General features: G+C 50.8%; 1 protein-coding gene and 1 long non-coding RNA gene across 3 annotated transcripts; both read right to left on the bottom strand.

Annotated features, from left to right (window-relative positions):
* Positions 1-6,061: 6,061 nt before the first annotated feature.
* Positions 6,062-19,085, bottom strand: LOC114484103 (uncharacterized). Of its 2 annotated transcripts, none has more exons than XR_008615556.1 (3): positions 18,807-19,085; positions 10,109-10,242; positions 6,062-6,421 (listed from the first exon to the last, which is right to left on the bottom strand). It is a non-coding gene; the product is annotated as an uncharacterized lncRNA (long non-coding RNA). The 2 variants fall into 2 exon arrangements; XR_003676632.2 differs by lacking the exon at positions 18,807-19,085 and adding an exon at positions 13,419-14,890.
* An 801-nt stretch (positions 19,086-19,886) lies between these two features.
* EXOSC6 (exosome component 6) lies at positions 19,887-21,245 on the bottom strand. The gene has a single exon (XM_024125026.2). It carries the CDS (start codon positions 21,170-21,172, stop codon positions 20,354-20,356), a length of 819 nt encoding a protein of 272 aa, XP_023980794.1. The 5' UTR covers positions 21,173-21,245; the 3' UTR covers positions 19,887-20,353.
* Positions 21,246-21,445: the final 200 nt, after the last annotated feature.

The following is a 21,445-nucleotide window of genomic DNA, read 5'->3' as shown; positions in this document are numbered from 1 at the left end:
GTAAACACTGATGAATATCAGCTGGGCTGAGCCAGCGCCGTCATTTCTCAATTCCTCCATCAACATTAGACTATCTAAACCTCATTTGTTAACTCAGTAAATTTGTTAAATAAATGAAGTGCTTAAAACTGTCCCTGGCAGAATAGTAAATGCTCAGTAAGTTTTCGCTATTCTTATTCGTATTATTATCTATTAGCTTTTAGCTAATATTATTCAGCCACAATTGAGTCCAGGCTTTAAGCAACCATCAGATGATGCAAACAATTGGAACCATCCCAGCCACTCAGGGTAGCCCCATAGAATCCTAAATATCGGTATGTTCAACCAGACTTCCCTGGTGGTCCAGTGGTTAAGACTCCGTGCTCCCAGTGCAGGCTGGGCCTGGGTTCAATCCCTGGTCAGGGAACTAGCGCCCACATGCCGCAGCTAAAGATCCCACATGCCACAACTAAGAAATGGCACAACCAAATTTAAAAAAAAAACAAAACATTCAACCCCATTTAACATTTTCTTCCTTCCCCACTCTCCACCCTCAGAATCCATTCCCAGATCATTTTGCAGATTTTGTCAATATAAATTAGCAAAATCTCATGGTTCTTCTGGTGTTTCAATATCGTCCTCCCAGATTTGAAGTCATCGGCCCCCTGGGGCCTGCTGCGATATGACTTGTTATTTAAGTCTGGAGAAAATGAGGGGTGATGGGGTAGGACACACAAGGGGTCTCCTTCAGGGCAAGGTCATCACAGAGTGTATTTTTTAAGGAAATGCTAGCTGCTGGCCTGGTTGCACATGTGCAATGGAAGGGGGGAACCCAGGCTGAGCAAGGCCCTGCCACCAGCAGCACATGGCTTCCCAGCTCACCCAGGGCACCTGCATTCAGGTGGCCAACTTGGGAAGCAGGAGCGCTGATGGTCACTTGGAGGATGCTATGGGTCAGGCATGAAAGTGGTGCACATCCCGCCCTCCCATTGCCACTGGCCACACCTCAGCCATGCAGCACACTAACTGCAAGGGAGGGTGGGCAACTCCACCTAGATGTGCACCCAGGAGGAAAGGGATCTGGGTCTGGCAAAGAGCTAGTGAATTTCTGCTACCAGGACCTTCAGAATGACCAAGAAGAGTCCCTCTGGTTGGCAAGGGAACCTCTGTAGCAGTGGGGGTCCTGAGTCTTCCACACCTTCCCGCAAAGCCCTCCACTCTCTCTGCTCCCCACTCTCCACTCTTTCCCAATTAGAGACCCACAGAGGGTGTGAAGCCACCTCATGGTGTCATTTTATAACCATTGATTAAGCCTTAAGTTTGGGTTGTAACTCTCTCAGCCTTGCAGCCACAAGATATAAAAATTCCCTGATTTTCTAACCATGTCTTGAGCCGCACATTTGGACTTTGATCTTGTCTTTCCTTTACACTGTTGGTGCTGTTAGCACACAGCCTGCCTAACAGCCCTTGACTTCAGGGTAATCTTTATATTCTTCTATGGCAAGAGCCACCAGGTCCCGAAAGCCTTGCCCTTGATGGGCGCTTTGTTCTGGGGACCACAGGATTAACTGTCTCGCCATGGCATGCCGTGGGCTACTGGTGTCCTGTCCCTTAATACTAGCTGGATTTTCACTGTCCTCTGGCCACTTGCCAGGCTTCCATCACCCCCATTTCCCACAGGGCTTCTTGTTCCATCGACCTCTAGTCCTGTTTTTGTATCAATCAAGGTTCTTAACTGTAAGCAACAGAAACTGAGTCTGGTGACTCTAAGCAGAAAAGGAATTTGTCCAAGTTACTGGTTAGCTCCCAGGAGTTCTGGAAGGTTGGAGGATCAGATCTGGAAGAGACCCTACTGCCTCTGCTGGGCACAGATGCCACAACGGGCATCACCAACGAGGGATGGAGGTGCCATCACCTTTGAAAGCCGGATATAGCTGCTGCCACTGCCGCCATCAATTGCTGAGATGACCTTCTCCCACCGGCAGCTTTACCTTGAGTTGGGCACGTGGCTCTAATTGGAGGAACCACGTCATGTGCCCAGGACCTTGCTGCAAGGGAGGTTGGGAAAAGGAGGCAGACAGGGGCATTTTCAGCTTCTTTCAGGGAGGCAGCCTCCGTCTTCAAGCTGGGGGATACCTCTAACACAGGAATTGGACTCCGATGTGGGATGGCCAGGAGAATGACTCAGGTCCACTGCAAGAAGCCACTTGGTACACCTGGGCCCCTGGGCCCCTGGCCTGCAGCACTCGCCCTGTCATCCCACGTTCTAACCAGGGGCCTCGCCAGCCTTTGGAGTCTGTGCAGGGTAAGGTGGGTAATGGAACATCCCCATGCAAAGGCAGTGTGGCCTGGAGGTCCTGACAGAATCAGGCTATGCTTGTAGCCAAGCCTACCAGTAAGTGTCTTTCAGTAAGTCCTCTAACTTCTTGGAACACGTAGTGATTGCCAGGTAGGCGACTGAGATCTCATTACTCCTCTCAAGTGGCTCTCCATGTGACCCTGGGCACATTCGGTAGCCTTTCTATAAGATGGGGAGCAGCTACCCTGCAAGGTTGTTGTGAGGATTAAATGAGATGATGGATGTAAGTTTGTAGCACAATGCCTGGCAAATAGCTGGAATTCAATCACTGTTAGCTGCCGACTACAATTTTTTTTTTTTTGCGGTACGCGGCCTCTCACTGCTGTGGCCTCTCCCGTTGCGGAGCACAGGCTCCGGACGCGCAGGCTCAGCGGCCATGGCTCACGGGCCCAGCCACTCTGCGGCATGTGGGATCTTCCCGGACCGGGGCACGAACCCGTGTCCCCTGGATTGGCAGGCGGACTCTCAACCACTGCGCCACCAGGGAAGCCCCCGACTGCAATTTTAATACTGGGGATGATACAATTATCCTTTTCTTTCTTTCTGGGAGCTCTTTGCAAATAAGTGAACTATTTTGTATCCACCTCATGAATTCAGGGTGGATGTGTCTGGGAGTCAACTCAGGGAACTGTGGGGACCCGTTGTTCAGTATGTCCACCCCCTTCTGCTCCTCTCCTTTTTCCTTATTCTTGTCCTTCCGTCAGCTTGGCCTCTCTGTTTCACCCTTCTTCTGTCTTCCCACCGGACTGCCAACCTCCCCATCCTTGCACCATTTGTTGTCACTCATTATGACTCGCGTTCATTAACTGTCCTACCCATGTTCCGTGCAGTCAAGCACTCACAACCTGGGGGCATACAGGAGGGTGTCCCTTGGGAAATCTGTCTGGGAATCTTTGTGAGAGGTGAGGATGGAGCAAAGACCTCCACCCCATTTCCTGATTCTTGGTCCCTATGATGGTTAATTTTATGTGTCAACTTAATTGGGCCATGGGGTACCCAGACACTTGGCCAAATATTATACTGGGTGAGTCTGTGAGGGTGTTTTTGGATGAGATTAACATTTGAATCAGCGGACTGATAAGTTTCCTCCTTTTGTAATAGATTGAGTAATGTGGACAAGAGCATTTGGTCTTTCCAAGAAGAAGAGGGAGAGGATAAGGGAAGAAGTAACAGCAGGAAAGAGTGTACAGTCCTGGGCTTCCCTGGTGGCGCAGTGGTTGAGAGTCTACCTGAGGATGCAGGGGACACGGGTTCGTGCCCTGGTCCGGGAAGATCCCACATGCCGCAAAGTGGCTGGGCCCGTGAGCCATGGCCGCTGAGCCTGCGCGTCCGGAGCCTGTGCTCCGCAACGGGAGAGGCCACAACAGTGAGAGGCCTGCGTACCGCAAAAAAAAAAAAAAAAAAAAAAAAAAAAAAAGAGTATACAGTCCTGTTCTGGTCATCTTGGGAAAGCTGTCTCCTTCAGCTGCTGTCTGCTTCAATTCCTGGTGAAATTTGATTCAGAGGTCTTCAGCGCTTGATTATATCGGACTGGATGTCAGTTGGAGCCTTCTTTAACTGTGAGATGTATACCCAAGGCTTGTCTCAAGTTTGGCTGCCATCTGGGTAGTGAGGAGGACCTGGTATAGGCCCTTCCAAGGACATTTAAGGGCAGTCTTTGTTCTTACTGATGTCAAATCAGAAGGGTGGGAGAAAATTGGAAACAGTTTGGAGATTTATAGTCAGATATTTGAGGAAACTAGAAAAGTTTAGAATCCAGTTCAGCTTACAGCTGTATAAAAAAACCTTGAAACTTTATCATTAACAGGACAAGAATCTAATGTCTACAAAGTTGTAAACACAATTTCTCTCTCAATAATTATTACCCTTTTTATCAAAGATAATCATAGTAAAACTAATTTGTTTGTAGTAAATTTGGCTTGATTATTTACAAAAATACAGCAAGAATAGTGATTGACCATATAAGCCCTTTTTTTTTTTTTTTTTTTTGGCCATGCAGCTTGAGGGATCTTAGTTCCCCAACCAGGGATTGGACCCGGGCCATTGGCAGTGAAAGCACAGAGTCCTAACCACTGGACCGCCAGGGAATTCCCTCATATAAGCCCTTTTTAAGATTACTTTGCTGGAACCTTGTAATCAAGGTACTAGGCTGATTTTTCCAAGCAGTTCCTTAAAATTGTCTGGTCATACCTGAATCTATGCATATCTCTCTTGAATTTGATAATCCAGTCAAAGCCTTGGTAATATAGCCAATATTTCCAATTGTTTTCTATTACTAGGAGAATAGATTCTTATTGAATTTATGCAAATACATATATTGCCAGGAAAAATAAGAATATTTAATAAGAGTTTCCAAATTCTGGAGGAATCAATTAGGGAGAAAAAGATAATGTTTCTTCTTTGTTTACAAAGGTATATTTTACCAAATTGCTGTAAGTCATAGATGCTGAAGAGAAGTTTCCTTAAATCTGGAAAAGTAAAACATTGGAGAACCAGCATAAAAAGTCATAAAAGTTACAATCATCCTCATTAGTTAATTTAGTCTCCTGTAACTAATTCTTGTTGATCTTGATCTTGGGTTAGCAGCTTTATGAATCAATCAGTTTTTCATTAAAGTTTTAGAAGTTTTTACCAGTTCAGCATTATGATCTTAAAGTTATAAGAAACCTACATTCTAGGGACTTCCCTGGTGGTCCAGTGGTTAGGACGCTGTGCTTTCACTGCCAAGGACCTGGGTTCAACCGCTGGTTGGGGAACTAAGATCCTGCAAGCCGTGCGGCATAGGAAAAAGGGAAAAAAATTGTGAATCACTATATTGTACACCTGTAACTTATATAATATTGTGCATCAACTATACTTCAATTTTTAAAAATTTTTTAAAATAAAAAATAAGAAGACAACTTTTCTAAGTAATCAAAGATCTGATAAAGACAAAGCACAGAATCTTATTGTTTCTTAGGCAGATTACCTCAAAGGCAAAGAAACTTTGTCGTCTTTTATTTATTTATTTATTTTTCGTTACCTTGGGTCTTCGTTGCTGAGCGCGGGCTTTCTCTAGCTGTGGTGAGTGGGGGCTACTCTTTGCTGCTGTGGACAGGTTTCTCATTGCGGTGGCTTCTCTTGCTGCAGAACACGGGCTCTAGGCTCACGGGCTCAGTAGTTGTGACTTGCAGCCTCAGTAGTTGCGGCACACGGGCTCAGTAGTTGTGGCACGTGGGCTCTAGAGCGCAGGCTCAGTAGTTGTGGCGCACGGGCTTAGCTGCTCCGTGGCATGAGGGATCTTCCTGGACCAGGGCTCGAACCCGGGCCCCCTGCATTGGCAGGTGGATTCTTAACCACTGCACCACCAGGGAAGCCCAAGAAACTTTGTCTTCTTAACGGAGAGAAAAACCAAATTCTAATTTTGCACCAGTGTAGTTTTGATATTAAAATTCATTTAAATTTATTTTAATTTTAGCCAGCTTGACCATACATTAAAATTCCTTTTCAAAGATTCGTTTCCCATAAACTTTCTATAACTTGTTTCCATTCAGCTTTGTTCTATCTTTTTTGTTTTTTGCTGATGATTTCAACTTTATTAGTTCAGATGTTATTGTCTCAATTTCAAAAACTTACAAATCTTATCTAGAAAAGAAATGATAAAAGGCAGTTGTTACAGAATAATTACAGATTTACGTTTAGAGGCTCACATAATTACCTATGCATTCCATTAAATTAATATAAACTCCTTCCACATAATATAGTTAAAATAAACCATACACTTTTTGAAAATTACAGTATGAGATTCACTTGTGTCAAAGGTTCATCCTGACATTGCTCTGCTAGACTGGGAATAATAGAACAGGCAGGGGCAATAAGATCCCCCCATTTTCAGAAGAAAGTTGCTCTAAGTTGAGTAGCAGAATAAAGATTTGAAAGATGGGACCCACAACCTATAAATAACTGGGAAGCCACCACCAGAATTTCCAGCTTTGCAAGTAGTTATAAGAAACGGGGGATGTGGGAGTTCTCTGGTGGCCTAGTGGTTAGGATTCTGGGCTTTCACTGCCATGGCCCAGGTTCAAGCTCTGGTCAGGGAAGATCCTGCAAGACATGTGGCAAAAAAAAAAAGAAAAAAATATATATATATGATGAAAAGACCCAGAATTGCCAAAGAAATCCTCAGGGAAAATAACAATGCTGGAGGTATAACCCTCCTAGACAATATTACAAAGCTACAGTCATCAAAACAGCATGGTTTTGGCACAAAAACAGACATATGGATCAATGGAACAGAATAGAGAGCCCAGAAATAAACCCACACAATAACCCCACACATTACGTCAGTTAATCTTCAACAAAGGAGGCAAGAATATACAATGGAGAAAAGTCAGTCCCTTCAGAAAGTGGTGCTGGGAAAGTTGGACAGCTGTATGTTTTTTTTTTTTTTTTTTTTTTTTTGTGGTACACGGGCCTCTCACTGTTGTGGCCTTTCCCATTGCGGGGCACAGGCTCCAGATGCGCAGGCTCAGCAGCCATGGCGCACGGGCCCAGCCGCTCCACGGCATGTGGGATCTTACCGGACCAGGGCACGAACCCGTGTCCCCTGCATCGGCAGGCAGACTCTCAACCACTGCGCCACCAGGGAAGCCCGACAGCTGTATGTAAATCAATGAAGTTAGAACACTCCCTCACACCATACACAAAAATAAACTAAAAATGGCTTAAAGAATTAAATATAAGACATGACACCACAAAACTCCTAGAAGAGAACATAGGCAAAACATTTTCTGACATAAATCATATCAATGTTTTCTTAGGTCAGCATCCCAAGGCAAAAGAAACAAAAGCAGAAATAAACAAATGGGAGCTAATCAAACTTATAAGCAAAGGAAGCACAGCAAAGGAAACCATAAACAAAACAAAAAAGATAACCTACAGACTGGGAGAAAATATTTGCATACAGTGCAACCGACAAGGGCTTAATTTCGAATATATACAAAAAGCTCATACAACTCAATATCAAAGAAAAAAAAAACCAGTCAAAAAATGAGAGGAAGACCTAAATAGACATTTCTCCAACGAATTCATACAGGTGGCCAAAAGTCACGTGAAAAGATGCTCAACATTGCTAATTATTAGAGAAATGCAAATCAAAACTACAATGAGGTATCATATCACACCAGTCAGAATGACCATCATCAAAAAGTCTACAAACAGGGCTTCCCTGGTGGAGCAGTGGTTGAGAGTCCACCTGCCGATGCAGGGGACACGGGTTCGTGTCCCGGTCTGGGAAGATCCCACATGCCGCCGAGCCGCTAGGCCTGTGAGCCATGGCCGCTGAGGCTGTGCGTCCAGAGCCTGTGCTCCGCAATGGGAGAGGCCACAACAGTGAGAGGCCTGCGTACTGCAAAAAAAAAAAAAAAAAAAATTGTCTACAAACAATAAATGCTGGAGAGGGTGTGGAGAAAAGGGAACCCTCCTACACTGTTAGTGGGGATGTAAATCAGTGCAGCTACTATGAAAAACAATATGGAGGTTCCTTAAAAACAATATGGAGCTCCTTAGCAACTTAAGTTGCTAAGACATGCAAGCAACCTAAGTGTCCATCAACAGAAGAATGGATAAAGAAGATGTGGTGTATATATAGACAGAGGAATACTATTCAGCCATAAAAAAGAATGAAATAATGCCATTTGCAGCAACATGGATAGACCTAGAGATTATCATACTAAGTGAAGTCAGAAAGAGAAAGAAAAGTACCATATGATATCACTTACATGTGGAATCTAAAATATGACACAAATGAACTTATTTACGAAAGAGAAACAGACTCACAGACATAAAAAACAAACTAACGTTTACCAAAGGGGAAGGGGGAAGGGATAAGTTAGGAGTATGGAATTAGCAGATACACACTACCATATATAAAATAGAGAAACAACAAGGATTTACTGTATAGCACAAGGAATTATATTCAATATCTTGTAATACCACATAATGGAAAAAAAACCAAAAAAGAATACGCATATATATAAAAAAAGAACCACTTTGCTGTATACCTGAAACTAACACAATATTGTAAATCAACTATACTTGAAGTAAAAAAAAAAAAGAAATGGGGGATGTGTATATCAACTATACTTCGATTAAAAAATAGAATAAAAAGGGCTTCCCTGGTGGCGCAGTGGTTGAGAGTCCGCCTGCCGATGCAGGGGACACGGGTTCGTGACCCGGTCCGTGAAGATCCCACATACCGCAGAGCGGCTGGGCCCATGAGCCAGGGCCACTGAGCCTGCGCGTCCGGAGCCTGTGCTCCGCAACAGGAGAGGCCACAACAGTGAGAGGCCCGCGTACCGCAAAACAAAACAAAACAAAAACAATAGAATAAAAAAAGAGAAATGGGGTATGTTCTTTTAAATAAGGATTGCTACTTGGCTGTAAATTTGAAAAGACAAGGCAACAAAGTATGAGCCTATCAACAAGTGATTATAGCCTGGCACTGAGAAGTTATCACTGAGTGTGTCCAGGGCAGAAAGGGTGGTTGTTCTTGTATTGGCCTTTTCAGCTGGCTGTAAGACCCTTTTGTTGCTCCATTTACTGTGGTATAAGAGTAAATGGAGGGCTTCCCTGGTGGCGCAGTGGTTGAGAGTCCGCCTGCCAATCCAGGGGACACGGGTTCGAGCCCTGGTCCGGGAAGATCCCACATGCCACGGAGCAACTAAGCCCGTGCGCCACAACTACTGAGACTGTGCCCTAGAGTCTGTGAGCCACAACTACTGAAGCCCGCGCACCTAGAGCCCATGCTCCACAACAACAGAAGCCACTACAATGAAGACCGTGCACAGCAACGAAGACCCAACACAGCCATAAATAAATTAATTAAAAAAGAAAAGAGTAAATGGACCCTTTTGTTGCTCCATTTACTGTGGTATAAGAGCAGTTGCTTTCAAATGTGTTGGATCATTCCACAATAAGAAATATTATGGCCCAGCATACACTTATGTATATAAAAACATATAAGTAACTGAAATAAAAGTTAAATAAACTGTATTTCCTATTTTCAGTGTATGTCATGCATGCACTCTATTTTGCATTTCATGAAATTATTCTCTTCTATTTATATATATATAAAAAACAAATCTATAATAAATTTATCTATAAATTACAGATAAAATTGAAGATATATATTATTAATTTATCTATATAGGTACAGACAATATGTATATGTTCTATTTAATTAAACGTTAATCAAATTCACCAATGGTCTGTGATCACAATTTGAAAAACAAGAAGTTACAATAAGTCCTGGGGCTTCCCTGGTGGTGCAGTGGTTAAGAATCTGCCTACCAATGCAGGGGACACTGGTTCGAGCCCTGGTCCAGGAAGATCCCACATGCCACGGAGCAACTAAGCCCGCAAGCCACAACTACTGAGCCCGCATGCTGCACCTATTGAAGCCCGCGCACCTAGAGCCCATGCTCCGCAACAAGAGAAGCCATCGCAATGAGAAGCCCGCGTACCACAACGAAGAGTAGCACCCGCTTGCTGCAACTAGAGAAAGCCCATGCACAGCAATGAAGACCCAATGCAGCCAATAAATAAGTAAATAAATTAATTAAATAGATTTTAAAACAAACAAACAAACAAACAAATACTAGGAATCACACGTTTTCCCAGCTTTGAACAGGAAGGGTGACTTACCAGAAAGCTTCAGGAAAACAGATTCCAATAAAGCTGGAGAGTTCAAAATGCAAAGAGAGCAGAGCTTGGATTCAGGAAAAAACTTACCTTCAAACTCCAGGGTTGACAAGAAAGCAGTGAGCTCAATGAACTCCATGGGTACCCACACCTGCTTGCTCACCAGCCTCTAAGTCATTAGAGGGCATCTCTGGATCCCACTTCTGACACCATGCAATGTCAACCTTTAAAATAAAACATCCAGTTATTTTACTGGCAAAATAGGTTTACTCAGAAATAACAGAGAATTGCAATTTGGGACAAGCATGCTATGATGTATCATAGGCAAGCCTGAAGAACAAAGGAGCGGTGCTTGCTTTTATTAAGTTTTAGGGGGAAACTGGGGAGAGCTGTTTGGAACAAAACTTCATTGGAAAAGAACAAGCGTTCAAGGTTGTGGCAGTTTCTCATTGGCTGCAAGTCGTGGTAAGAGAGTTGCTGCTGGGGCAGGGGGGAGGAAATTTCCTTCTTTTTTTTTAATTTTTTTAAAGCAGGAGAGGGAATTCACTGGCAGTCCAGTGGTTAGGACTCTGTGCTTTCACTGCTGAGGGCCTGGGTTTAATCCCTAAGATCCCACAAGCCGGACTTCCCTGGTGGTTAAGACTCCATGCTCCCAGTGCAGGGGGTCCGGGTTCGATCCCTGGTCAGGGAACTAGATCCTGCATGCCGCAACTAAAAGATCCCGCGTGCCGCAACTAAAGATCCCACATGCGGCAACAAAGATGCCACATGCGGCAATGAAGATCCTGTGTGCCAAAACTAAGACCCGGTGTAGCCAAATAAATAAATAAACATATATATTTAAATTTATTTATTTTTTATTTTATTTTTGGCTGCTTTGGGTCTTTGTTGCGGCACACAGGCTTTCTCTAGTTGCGGCAAGCAGGGGCTACTCTTCGTTGGTGCGTGGGCTTCTCATCGCGGTGGCTTCTCTTGTTGCGGAGCACGGGTTCTAGGCACACGGGCTTGAGTAGTTGTGGCATGCAGGCTCAGTGGTTGTGGCTCGCGGGCTCTAGAGAGCAGGCTCAGTAGTTGTGGTGCACGGGCTTAGTTGCTCTGTGGCATGTGGGATCTTCCTGGACCAGGGCTCAAGCCTGTGTCCCCTGCATTGGCAGATGGATTCTTAACCACTGCTCCACCAGGGAAGTCCTAAATAAATATTAAAAACAACAAAAAAAGCAGAAGATAAAATCCCCATGTGATTAATGTCCTCCTCTGTCAAAATAATTCTTATCTTCCCTCTTCCTGCTGGTTATACAGACTGCAATGAATGGTACATGTGTGCGAGTTCCCTCTTCAGAGCTTCCCAAGTCTGTTTTAAATGAGATTTTCTTTATATATTTTCACAGTGCTCATGCACTGTTGCCCTACACAGTGGACATGGGTGTGTTTTTCTGTCCTCTCCGGACATTGCAAATACGAAAGTCAAAGAAACAGACATAGAAAGCCAGACAACATGGAAGTACAGCTGTTTTCTTGGTGCATGGATATCTGTTTACTGTGTTCTGGAGGGGATAATTGGACAAGGCAGGATCATGAATGGAAGAGAAGGGCTGAGGGTGCAGGTACAGAATTGCCAGCTTCCTCCCAAATGAACACTCGATCTGGATTGTCAATGCCTCAGGGACATCGTTGCTGGTCTCCTTGTTCCTCACCATGAGCAAGCAGGTGCTGGATAACTGCTCTTGGTGATTGTGTTGCAGGAAGTCTTGTGAACAGGAAAAGGAGAAGGCTCGCATTTGTTGCTGTCTTGGCAGTTAAAAGCGGGCCATGGATGATGATCACAGATTCAGGAAGAGAGGGGGTGGGCTCAGGGAGGGGCCTCGAGGTCACAGGTGAAACTCTGGGGTCTGATCCAAACCCACAAGCAAAAGCTGGAGTTTATTTAATGGAGTTCCATTCATTTATTCAGCAGATAGCAACTGAGCACCTACTAAGTGGCCAGGCCCCAAGTGAGCTGCGGGAATACGGCCAGGAGCAGATTCCCCTCTGTCTCCCACGAGCATAGAGCTACGTGCTCAAGTGGTGAACACTGAAGGAGCCCAGAAAGGAGACGGTCTGCCCGTGCCTGGTGCACAGATGGCTGCCTTGCTCGACTTCTCAGCCCTCCTCTAAATCGGGTTCAGCTGACTCTTGACTCCCCTGCCACCAAGAGAGAGGGCAGCGGGGTGTCCCCACCCCAGACCAGGCAGGCTGCTTGCTTTAGCCACCCTGGCCGTTTCAGACGCAGCCAGCCCAGGAGCTTAGACCAGAGGCAGCTGTGGGGCGTGGGCCTGGCAGCAGGCAGGCCTGTGGGCGGGCAGACAGGCAGCATGAGAACACTCGAGAATTAACCCAAGCAGGGACGGGTGTCTCCTCAGAGGATCACGGACATGCCCTCTCCTGCCCTTTGACGGTACCACCCCCAACTTCCGAGGCCTGGGCGATGGGGTTGATTCCCGTGGTAATTTGGGGGAAACAGTAGAGCAGCCTCCCCCTCCTCGGGGGTTTTTCGTTTTGAAGTTAGCCAAAGGGACTGTCTGTCTCAGAACCATGGTCCCCTGAGGATGCGGATGACCCCTCTGGAGCCGGAGCCCAGCTCTGAATAGGTGGGCCCAGGGCCTGGAGGCCAGGTCAGGCTGCCCACTGCCTGGGGATGGGCGCTCCACTGCACTGCCTCTCGGGGGGCGCTCCACCGCCTCAGAGCGGAGGCGCGGGGAAGGGCCGGCCCGGAGGCGAGCGGGGCCCAGGTGCACTTGGCCCCATTTTCCGGCAGCCCTCCCTCTCTCTCTCCTGCTCTGTCCCACTCTTTGGCTCTCTCTTCAGATTGAGACATGGCTCGGGAGCCCAAGCCCGGCCCTGCCGGGCCAGGCCAGAAGAGGCCATGGGGCAGAGCCATCTCCTGGTGAGTCTGCCTGGGGTTGCCTACCGGGGAGGGAGTCTGATCACCAGCTTGTTTGGGGCTCTGGGCTCCCCTGGGACAGAATGAGAACCCCAGGAGGCTTGCTCAGTGCGCTGCCTGCCCAGCCGGCCAGGCTGCTCGTCCTACTCTGTGGTACCGGAGGAGGTCCGGTCTCCCTTGGCCACAGGTTTTGTCTGCAAACTGGGGGGAGGGTCAACCCAGCTCATTCCAAGGCCCCTTCTAGCTGACACAACCCAGCCACCCTCCTGCTGGTGGTGCCCTCTCCTCTCGCCTGGACCCGGGGGTGTGAGTCCTCCAAGGGGAGCCTCACCTGTGGGGTGCTCGGGGGCTTTTTCTGGGTATACATGTTTGGGAAGTAGACAATGGGAACCTTTCTGGATGAAATCTTCCCTCTAACTTGGGAAGCTTCAAGGAATTTTAAAGAAACCTTTAAACATGTTTAGAAAGGAGCTCACCAACCTCTGCCAGCCAACGTGCCATTTTCACAGGCATAACGAGGGTGTGTGTGAACCAGTGGTCCCTTAGTCCCCTCAGCTGGGAGCCTGTGATGTCTGTGATCAGCTCCTGGCCTGTCTGTGGGCATTTGAGTGGTTTCTGTCTTGCCAGTGGTGGAGGCAGGGAGGCAGTGGGGCAGGTGGTTGCTGTTAGGTACAGCATCGTGTAAACAGCCTGCTGCCGAAGGTTCTGGTTTCTTTTGGGTTTTTGTTTGTTTGTGGGGGTTTTTTATAATTTTTTTATACTTAATTTACTTTTCTTATTTATTTTTTTATTTTTGGCTGCGTTGGGTCTTCGTTGCTGTGCGCGAGCTTTCTCTAGTTGCGGCGAGCTGGGGTTGCTCTTCGTTGCGGTGTGCGGGCTTCTCACTGCAGTGGCTTGTCTTGTTGCAGACCATGGGCTCTAGGCGAGCAGGCTTCAGTAGTTGTGGCACATGGGCTCAGTAGTTGTGGCTCGCAGGCTTAGTTCCTTCCATGGCACGTGGGATCTTCCTGGACCAGGGCTGGAACCCATGTCCCCTGCATTGGCAGGCAGATTCTTAACCACTGGACCACCAGGGAAGTCTGGTTCTGGTTTCTTTTGGGTCTCATCTCCTCAGAAGTGCGATGGCAGGGCTGGGTAGAGGCTACTCTGAGAAGCCTCTGCACCTCCAGGTGGACCTCGAGAGACATTAGGCCAAATCTCTCCCTGCCTGCGGCAGCCAGAAGATCTACATCATCTTTGCCGGCATGGACTGCTTTTTCACTGTGTTGTTTTGGGCTGATGAGTAGATGTGTACTCGTAGTTTTTAAAGCTTGCGTTTCTTCAGTGATGCTGAACTGCATATGCGGTGTGTTGGTTTGCCTCGAGTCTCGTGCATGAGACTCTCATCTGGGAGTTGATACAGTTTGGTAAATTTCCGTCTGAGGGCAGGTAAGTGGTTTCTTCCCATAGTTCTCTGCTGTATTTTTTCACACGGCCGCTTTGAGGCTGGGTTAACCCTTCCTCAGTTCTTCAGTTCCAGTTGTCTTCTCCAGATTTCATGTCCCCCCACCCCCTTGCCTAGCAGGCTCGGACCCAGTCCTGTAGGTGCAGGTGGGAGAACAGGGGAGCAATGGGCAGTGACGCCAGCTGTCCTGCAGGAGCTCAGATTCCATTCGGAGGGGTGCCTGGCATTCAAGGCCTGGGGCAGGGGTGGCTTCCTTAAGACCCATGTGTCCCTAGGGGACTCCAGTGGGGAGAATGAAACCCTTCTCTGGGGACCAGGGCAGCATGTCTGGAGCAGCAGCCTGTTGCTGTGGCTCTGGCCCCTTTGGATAGTCACCCAAAGAGGGGTGGTTCGGGGATGGGGTTCTGGTGGCCCCTGAGCTGTTGGATGACTTCTCTGTGAGAACTGGTCAAGTCCAGGCCTTGTGTCTTGGGTCTCAAAATGGCATTTGTCAACCTGGAGGGAAAGGTTTGTGGTGGAAGGACTGCCCCAGGTCCCCTCCCCGCCCCACTCCCCCCACTTGGCCCCTGAGGACACTGAGGGAGGTGGCTTGACCTCTGCCCACGGGGTCATACTGATGGTGCATTTTATTTCTCTTATTGTGGGAAGTCCCAGCTTGCACTGTAATCATTAGCCCAGACCAGGGGACAGATGTGACTGCAGACCCTGTGTGACCAGGCCACTGCCCCTTAGGGAGAGGATCAAGGCCACACGCCCAGGGCACAGGCCTCAGCCCTGGCTGATGCCCTCCCTGGGGGCAGGGGCAGAGAAGGGATGACCCCAGGCCGGGAGGGACCCTCTACCTACAGCAAGCTGGAGCAGCGAATACCACCTAACCTCTAACCCGCAAACATCCTGCCTTCGTCTCAACTCCGGTAGCTCCCAAGTCTGTGCTCAGCAGTCAGTGAATTACCATTCCTTTACCATTAATTTTTAGGTACTCTACAAAGTCATTTTAGGAAAAAAAGTGAGGAAAAGGTGTTTAAAGAAAAGTGTGCTTCTTGCATTGGCCTCCCACGTGGCAGGCAAGAATTCTACCACTGAACCACCAATGCTGTTGTAGGATAGGGTTCATCGAGGTAGCTCAGGTGGTCGGCTACTGGTCCCTCCCCATCTCCCTCCCCTCCCCTCCCCTCCAGCTGTCTGATCTCTGATGAGGTTTCAACCCAGTCAGGGAGAGGGGGGCCCCCATAGCCAGCCCAAGGCGGCCGGACAAGCGAGAATTTTCCCGGAGTGGTCATGCTCAGCTGAGACTTGTACTCAGCTGAGACTCGTAACCTTGAGCTGTCCTGGCCCCCAGCTGTCCCAGCTGGGTTGCTGCTGACCCTCAGGGAGCTGCCTGTTTCCTGCACCGTGCCCCGGACCCTGACCCCAACCCCAGAGCGCCGAAGGGATGGGTACCTGCCCTCCCACTTTCCGTTCTCCAAGGATGGGCCTCCCACCGCCGGAATCAGCATCCCAGCAGCTCCTGGGCCGCCCACCAGACTTCCTGAAGCCAGAAAGCGGGGGCGGGGTTGGCCGGAAGTCTCATCCACAGGCTCGGGAACCCACGGCATGAAGGCGAAGGGGCCCCCTAATGTTCCCTATTCCGCTCCAGTGGCTTCCATAGGCCTTGCCCCTCATCAGCTGGGCCTGAGCTGGTGGTGTGGGCGCACAGTCCCAGAAAGTTATTTCAGAAACTTTACTGCCCCCAGCTTGCAGCCCCTCTCCTCCCCATCAACTCCTCACTTGCCTTAACTGAAGCCTCAGGCTGCACCCGAACTGCCTGCAGCTGTATCCCGACAGGATCTTCCTGCCCAAGCCGGACCCAGCTGTCCCTCTGCACCCATCTTCCTTTCCCTCCTAGGCACCAGTTCCCTGGAGGTGCATGGTTCATGAGAGCAGGGGTGAGGCCAGGCAGTGACAGCCTGGGACCTTCCAGACTCAGCCTCTTTCCCAGGGCCTGGAGCGAAGGGAAGGTGGCCTGGCCACGGCCCTAACCCTGCCTGTCTGGCCCTTCCAGTGCTGAGCCCTGCATCCTGGCGATTCCCACGCAAGGATTAAAGGCTCTCTCCATGGCTTTGAGCCCTGACTTAACTCTTCTCTTTCATCCTTTGCCAGACCAAGAACCAGAATAAGATCAGCAGTGCCTGGGTCAGGCAGAGGAGCCTTTGGACAGCCCAGACCTGGCTGGCCAGAAGCCTGTGGGCAATTGCCCCCTCCTGCCACCTGGAGGCACCTGGAACGTGCCCCTAACAGAAGCCAGCTATGGGGAAGCTGGTTTGCTGTGGTCTCCCAAAGTGACCTTGGTCAAGTCCCTAGGGGCTCTTCTGGTGAAGAATCCTGGGATTCTAAGGAAAAGCTGCATACCTCAGTTTCTCCAAACTAAACTGGAGTCGAGGCAAGGATTCTGGCCCTGGACAATGACCCTTTCCTCATTTATCTCTATTTCACCAGCAACTATGACCTGGATTACAAGCTGTACAGGGAAGATTTCCCCTACAGGTAGGTGGGTGCTGCCCCCTCAGTCCTCTGGGCAGGCAGGTGGGGCTAGTTGGCCTGACTCCCTCTCCATCCTGTCCATAGGGTATATGAATACCAGAGGATCCCTCCACTAATCAACCGTGTGCCTATCAAGATCCGGAGGACCCATATGGGCATGGGGGTCAAGCGCAACTTCAGTCCCCACAAGGCTCCCAGGAACAGTCAGCTGACCCACAAGATAAAGCGTGAGTGAGGGAGCACAGCCCTCACCTGCAGGGCTAGGGGAGAACTGGGCGGCCCCTAGCAGTGAGGATGGGTTCAGGAGTCCTCCCAGCACTGCCCTCTGCCTCCCGAACCTGACTGATACCAACTCTGGCCCCTCTCCCAGCAGTCCAGACTGCGGAGCTGTACTCCATCAGGGGAGAGCTGAGCCAGATCAAAGCCCAGGTGGACCGCCTGTTGGACAGTGTGGAGCGCATGGACCAGCTTTCAGGTCAGGTCCCCCCAAGTGTGGGCCCAGGCCACACTCTTAGCAGGCTCCAGGTTTTCCCACTCCTGAAGGTACCGGGGGTCCTGCCTCCGGCTTTCCCTGGGTGCCCGGCTCCTCCTGGGTGCCCGGCTCCTCCTCGCCCTCCCTGGAGTTCACTTCTCCCCACTCCCTCTGGGTGCCTCTGTGGCTTGAGGACCCTTTTGGCTTCTAGATTGTTCCATGACTCCCACCCACTCAGCTGTCTGGAGCCAGAGCAGTGTCCCAGCCCATCCCCATCTTGTCCTCTTGGGCCCTAGAGACCCGAGATCAGTGCTGGGCATCAAGTGGCATCTTTGGGGTTAGCTGGGGCCTTCAAATCTAGCCACTGACCAGTGACCCTCCCTGTGCAGGGACAGAGGACTGTGAACAGAACAGGGGCTCTGGGAGTAAAGGTTCCTCATGCAGAACCACTGAACCCCAGCAGGAGCCCAGGGGCCACAGGGCCCATCCAGAGGCGGACAGCTCCCAGAACAGAGACCTGGAGGAGCCAGTGAGTGGCCTGGCACCTCCCCCCATTCTCACCCTCCTTGTGTTTGGGTCCTTGTGGCCTGCTCTGTAAGGGAGGGACTTGGGTTTGTGTGGGAGACCACGATGGTGGTTGCGGGGAAGTGTCTGACTTCCATCACAGGCAATGCCCAAGAGAAGATGGGGCCCTGCCCTGTTTATTATCCCCTCTTAATTTGGGCTTGGTTGGCTCAAATGGAACAGGGGCTACAGCTGGGCAGCTGAGCCAGTTCTCGGCTGAAATACCATCTCCTCCTGGAAGGTGGGTTGGGAGGGGGCTTTGAGCATTGTACACGGAATATCACAGGTGTGCCCCGTGGCCCCAGATCCCTTGCCCAAAAACCATCTGGTAAGCCTGCCCCTGCCCACCTGCTGCCCCAGGGTCTTTGGGCTGTCTTGCTTTGTACCATACTCCCTAGGAAAGCTGCAACACACTGACCTTCCTGGACTGAGAATATCCAAACCTGGATCTGATAACAGCCTTTTGTGCAGCTTCAAAGGGCCCAAATGTTCCCTGCCCTACCATTTCCTCCTCTCCTATTGGTGGTCCCTGAGATGGGCCAAGCCCCTACTGTTGCTAGGGTCATCTCAGCAAGGCTGGGGCTGCTGGGGGGTTAGCAGTGAGGAGCTTCCTTTCCTCCACTTGCCTAGCTCTGGCCTGTGGGCTCCAGGGGACACTTACTGCTGCCCAAGACTGAATCACATCCAGGAAAAGACTGGGGTAGGTGGAGAAAATGCCTTCTCCTGTCTGGTGGTCCTCGGTTCGTTCCCAAGTCTCAGGAAGAATCTACAGTAGCCCTGAGATGTCAAAGCTGCCAAGGAAGGGAGGCGGGGATGAGAGACTGGGAGTTGTTAGCAGATGGCCCTCCCTTTCCCAGCCATACCACACCTCTCAGCCCTCTGGGCTAGAGCCCTGCTTCTGCTTCTCCTACAGGTGAAGAATCATGCAGCAGACCAGGAAGACAGCCAGTAGAAGGCTGTAACCCCTCCACGCTCATCAGCTCCAGGCACCTTCCCGAGTGGTTCCTTTCCTTGCCTTGAGTGATTTTCCAAAGGCCTCTCAGTGGCACCCATGCAACCTATTCTGGAGCAAGGGCAACGGAAATGGAGGCACGGCTCAGCCAGACCAGCCAGGAAGCCTCCCCCCAGTGCTGGCTTTAGCTTTGGTCATGTTGCCAGACGACAGTCTGGGGACTGGCAGGGAAGGGAAGAGGCCTGCAACTGCCCAGCACCAGCTCACCACTCTCGTAAAGCTGAGGCCCACTCGTGGAAGGGGCAGCTGGACGGGGCCCAACTGGGAGCACCATCAGCCCTCTCTGACTGCAGGTACTGTTCCAGCAGCTCTTCTCCCTCTCAAAGCCCCCAATCCTGCCTGATGTCAATAGGGGTATCCTTTTTGTGTCACTTCTATCTTGTTTCTTGCTGACGTGATACCATGTATTTATTTCAGATCTGCTTTGGAAATATGTTTTATATCACTGGGGGGAAATAAAATTTATATTTTTTTTCTCTTGATCAGGGGTTCTCGGTGTGGTCTCCAAGCCTTATTCTGGTCCTTTGGCTGTCCCAGGCCAACCCTTCCTAGAGAAGCTGAGCAGGCCCGAGACACACAAGCTCAGAAGCTCACACCAAGCCAGGGCAAAAAGGGCACCAGGCTGCCCCGCTTTTCTCCAAACCAGACCTGAGCACAAACCTGCAGGGCTCAGGAGCCACAAAGGGAAGATCCTACCCTTGTGGTCAGACAGGCCAGCTCTGCCCTACAAAATGGCCAGACTCCATCTCCAGCATCCAAAAACTCTCACTCCTGGCAGTTCAAGTGCCCTCTCCCAGGAGCCAAGACTGGATGAGGGACACTAGGACACATATAAGATAATGCTGTCCCAAGCCCTTGACCCCAGGAGTCCGAGAACACACTACCCAGCTCGGAAGAGCCTTGCTCTCTTAAATCCTGTACCAAGAACAACAGAAGTTTTCAGATATAAAAGAGTTTTTGTTTTAGCTCAGATATTAAGTGGGAAAGCACAGTCCCCTTGTCCATTCTCTCAAAAGCAGCCCAATGATATAGGAGGGGGTCACTGGCTGGCCGGCATAGGGTCCATCCCTTACGAGACACTAGCTCCAGGTTCCACTTTCCAGGTAAGTCCAGCTTAAGTCCTTGCCAACTTGGGGGTCAGGCTGCTTTCGCAGGTTTCTTCAACTGAGTCGTGGCTGGGAGTCAACTCAATTAGAAAAGTTCCTTTAACGGAACAGTTTGTAAAAAAAAAATCATCCCAACACAGCTGTCCAGTGCATCAGTTCTGAGCACGCCTCCCCAGATCCTCTCCCGTGCTCCGAGTTCTCAGCTTGGCGCACGCAGCCTGCAAGCCGACGGCGCGGGTCCTTTCGGGGACAGCGGCAGCTTGGTCCTCGGCGTCCGTCGTTGCTCAGGGTTCTGCTTCAGGGCGGCGTGGCGGCGCCCCTCCGGCGGGCGGCCCGTACTAAGCACTGCTGCAAAACGGGGTAGAGGCGCTGGCAGCCCTCGAGACCCAGGCGCACGGCCTCCGCCCAGCTCTCGGTCGGGCCTCCCTCCCCGCTGCCCAGCAGCCCGGCCACCTGGTTGAGCACCGGCATAAGCGCCACGGTGAGGCCGGCGGCGGCGCGTTCCTCCTCTAGCAGCGTGGGGTCCAGCAGCCAGGTGGGCTCGGGCCCCGGAGCGCGGCTTAAGCCGCAGCCCACCACCAAGTCGTACATCTCGATGCCCGCGTCGGCCAGGGCGATCGCGGCAGCCGTGAGAGCGGCGGCCAGCGCCGAGCCGCCGTCCTCGAGCAGCAGCGCCGACACCTCGATCTGCGCGCGCGGGTAGCGGCCCAGGCGCACTGCCGGCTCGAGCGCCTCCTGCAGCGCCAGCGCCAGCTCACGCTCCTCGCTGCCACCCGGGGGAGCGCGGCGCCGGCGGCCCGAGAAGGGCGCGCGGCGAAAGTCGCAGAGCAGGCGGCCCCGCAGCGCGGCCGGGGTCTCGCCGCCCGCTCCGGCCGGGCCGCCACCGCGCTCACCGCCCTCTACCTGGCGTGGGCCGGACACCGCGCACAGCACCTTGGTGCCTCCCGCCTCCAAGTAGGCCGAGCCCTTGGCCTGGCTCAACAGCCCGGCGCGCGCGTACACAGGCCGGAGCCGCGTCGGGTCGCGAGCGGCCGGCACCTCGTCCTCGTCGGTCGCGTACAACTGCGGCGGCTGCGACTCCTCGGGCCCGCGAATGCGGCGGTTGTCCCCGGGCATGGCGGCATCTGACGTGCGAGCCTCCTTCACCCGTCGGCCCAGTCTCGCGCGCCGGCTCTTCCTCCAGCTCAAAACCGCGCACTCGCGCGAGGACTGTCGGGATAGCGGCAGGCCGCCCCGCACCGCCCCCTGCCGCCCCGGAGGGAGAACGGCGAGCGCTGCAGAGTCCTGGGGCCGCCGCAAGGACGCCCAGAGCTCCGTGGATGGATGGACAGATGTACCGGGCAGGCCTGCAGAAGTGGGACCTAGGCCGGCTCAGCTGACCTCTAGCCT

This window comes from Physeter macrocephalus, chromosome 17, assembly GCF_002837175.3.
Source record: "Physeter macrocephalus isolate SW-GA chromosome 17, ASM283717v5, whole genome shotgun sequence".
NCBI classification, from domain to species: Eukaryota; Metazoa; Chordata; class Mammalia; order Artiodactyla; family Physeteridae; genus Physeter; species Physeter macrocephalus.
The sequence above is the reverse complement of the archived record's forward strand: the minus strand, read 5'-3'. Positions and strand labels throughout refer to the sequence as shown.

What these genes read in the sequence shown, in the direction of transcription:
- EXOSC6 (XM_024125026.2), bottom strand. Translation starts at nt 21,172, where the DNA reads ATGCCCGGGGACAACCGCCGCATTCGCGGGCCCGAGGAGTCGCAGCCG.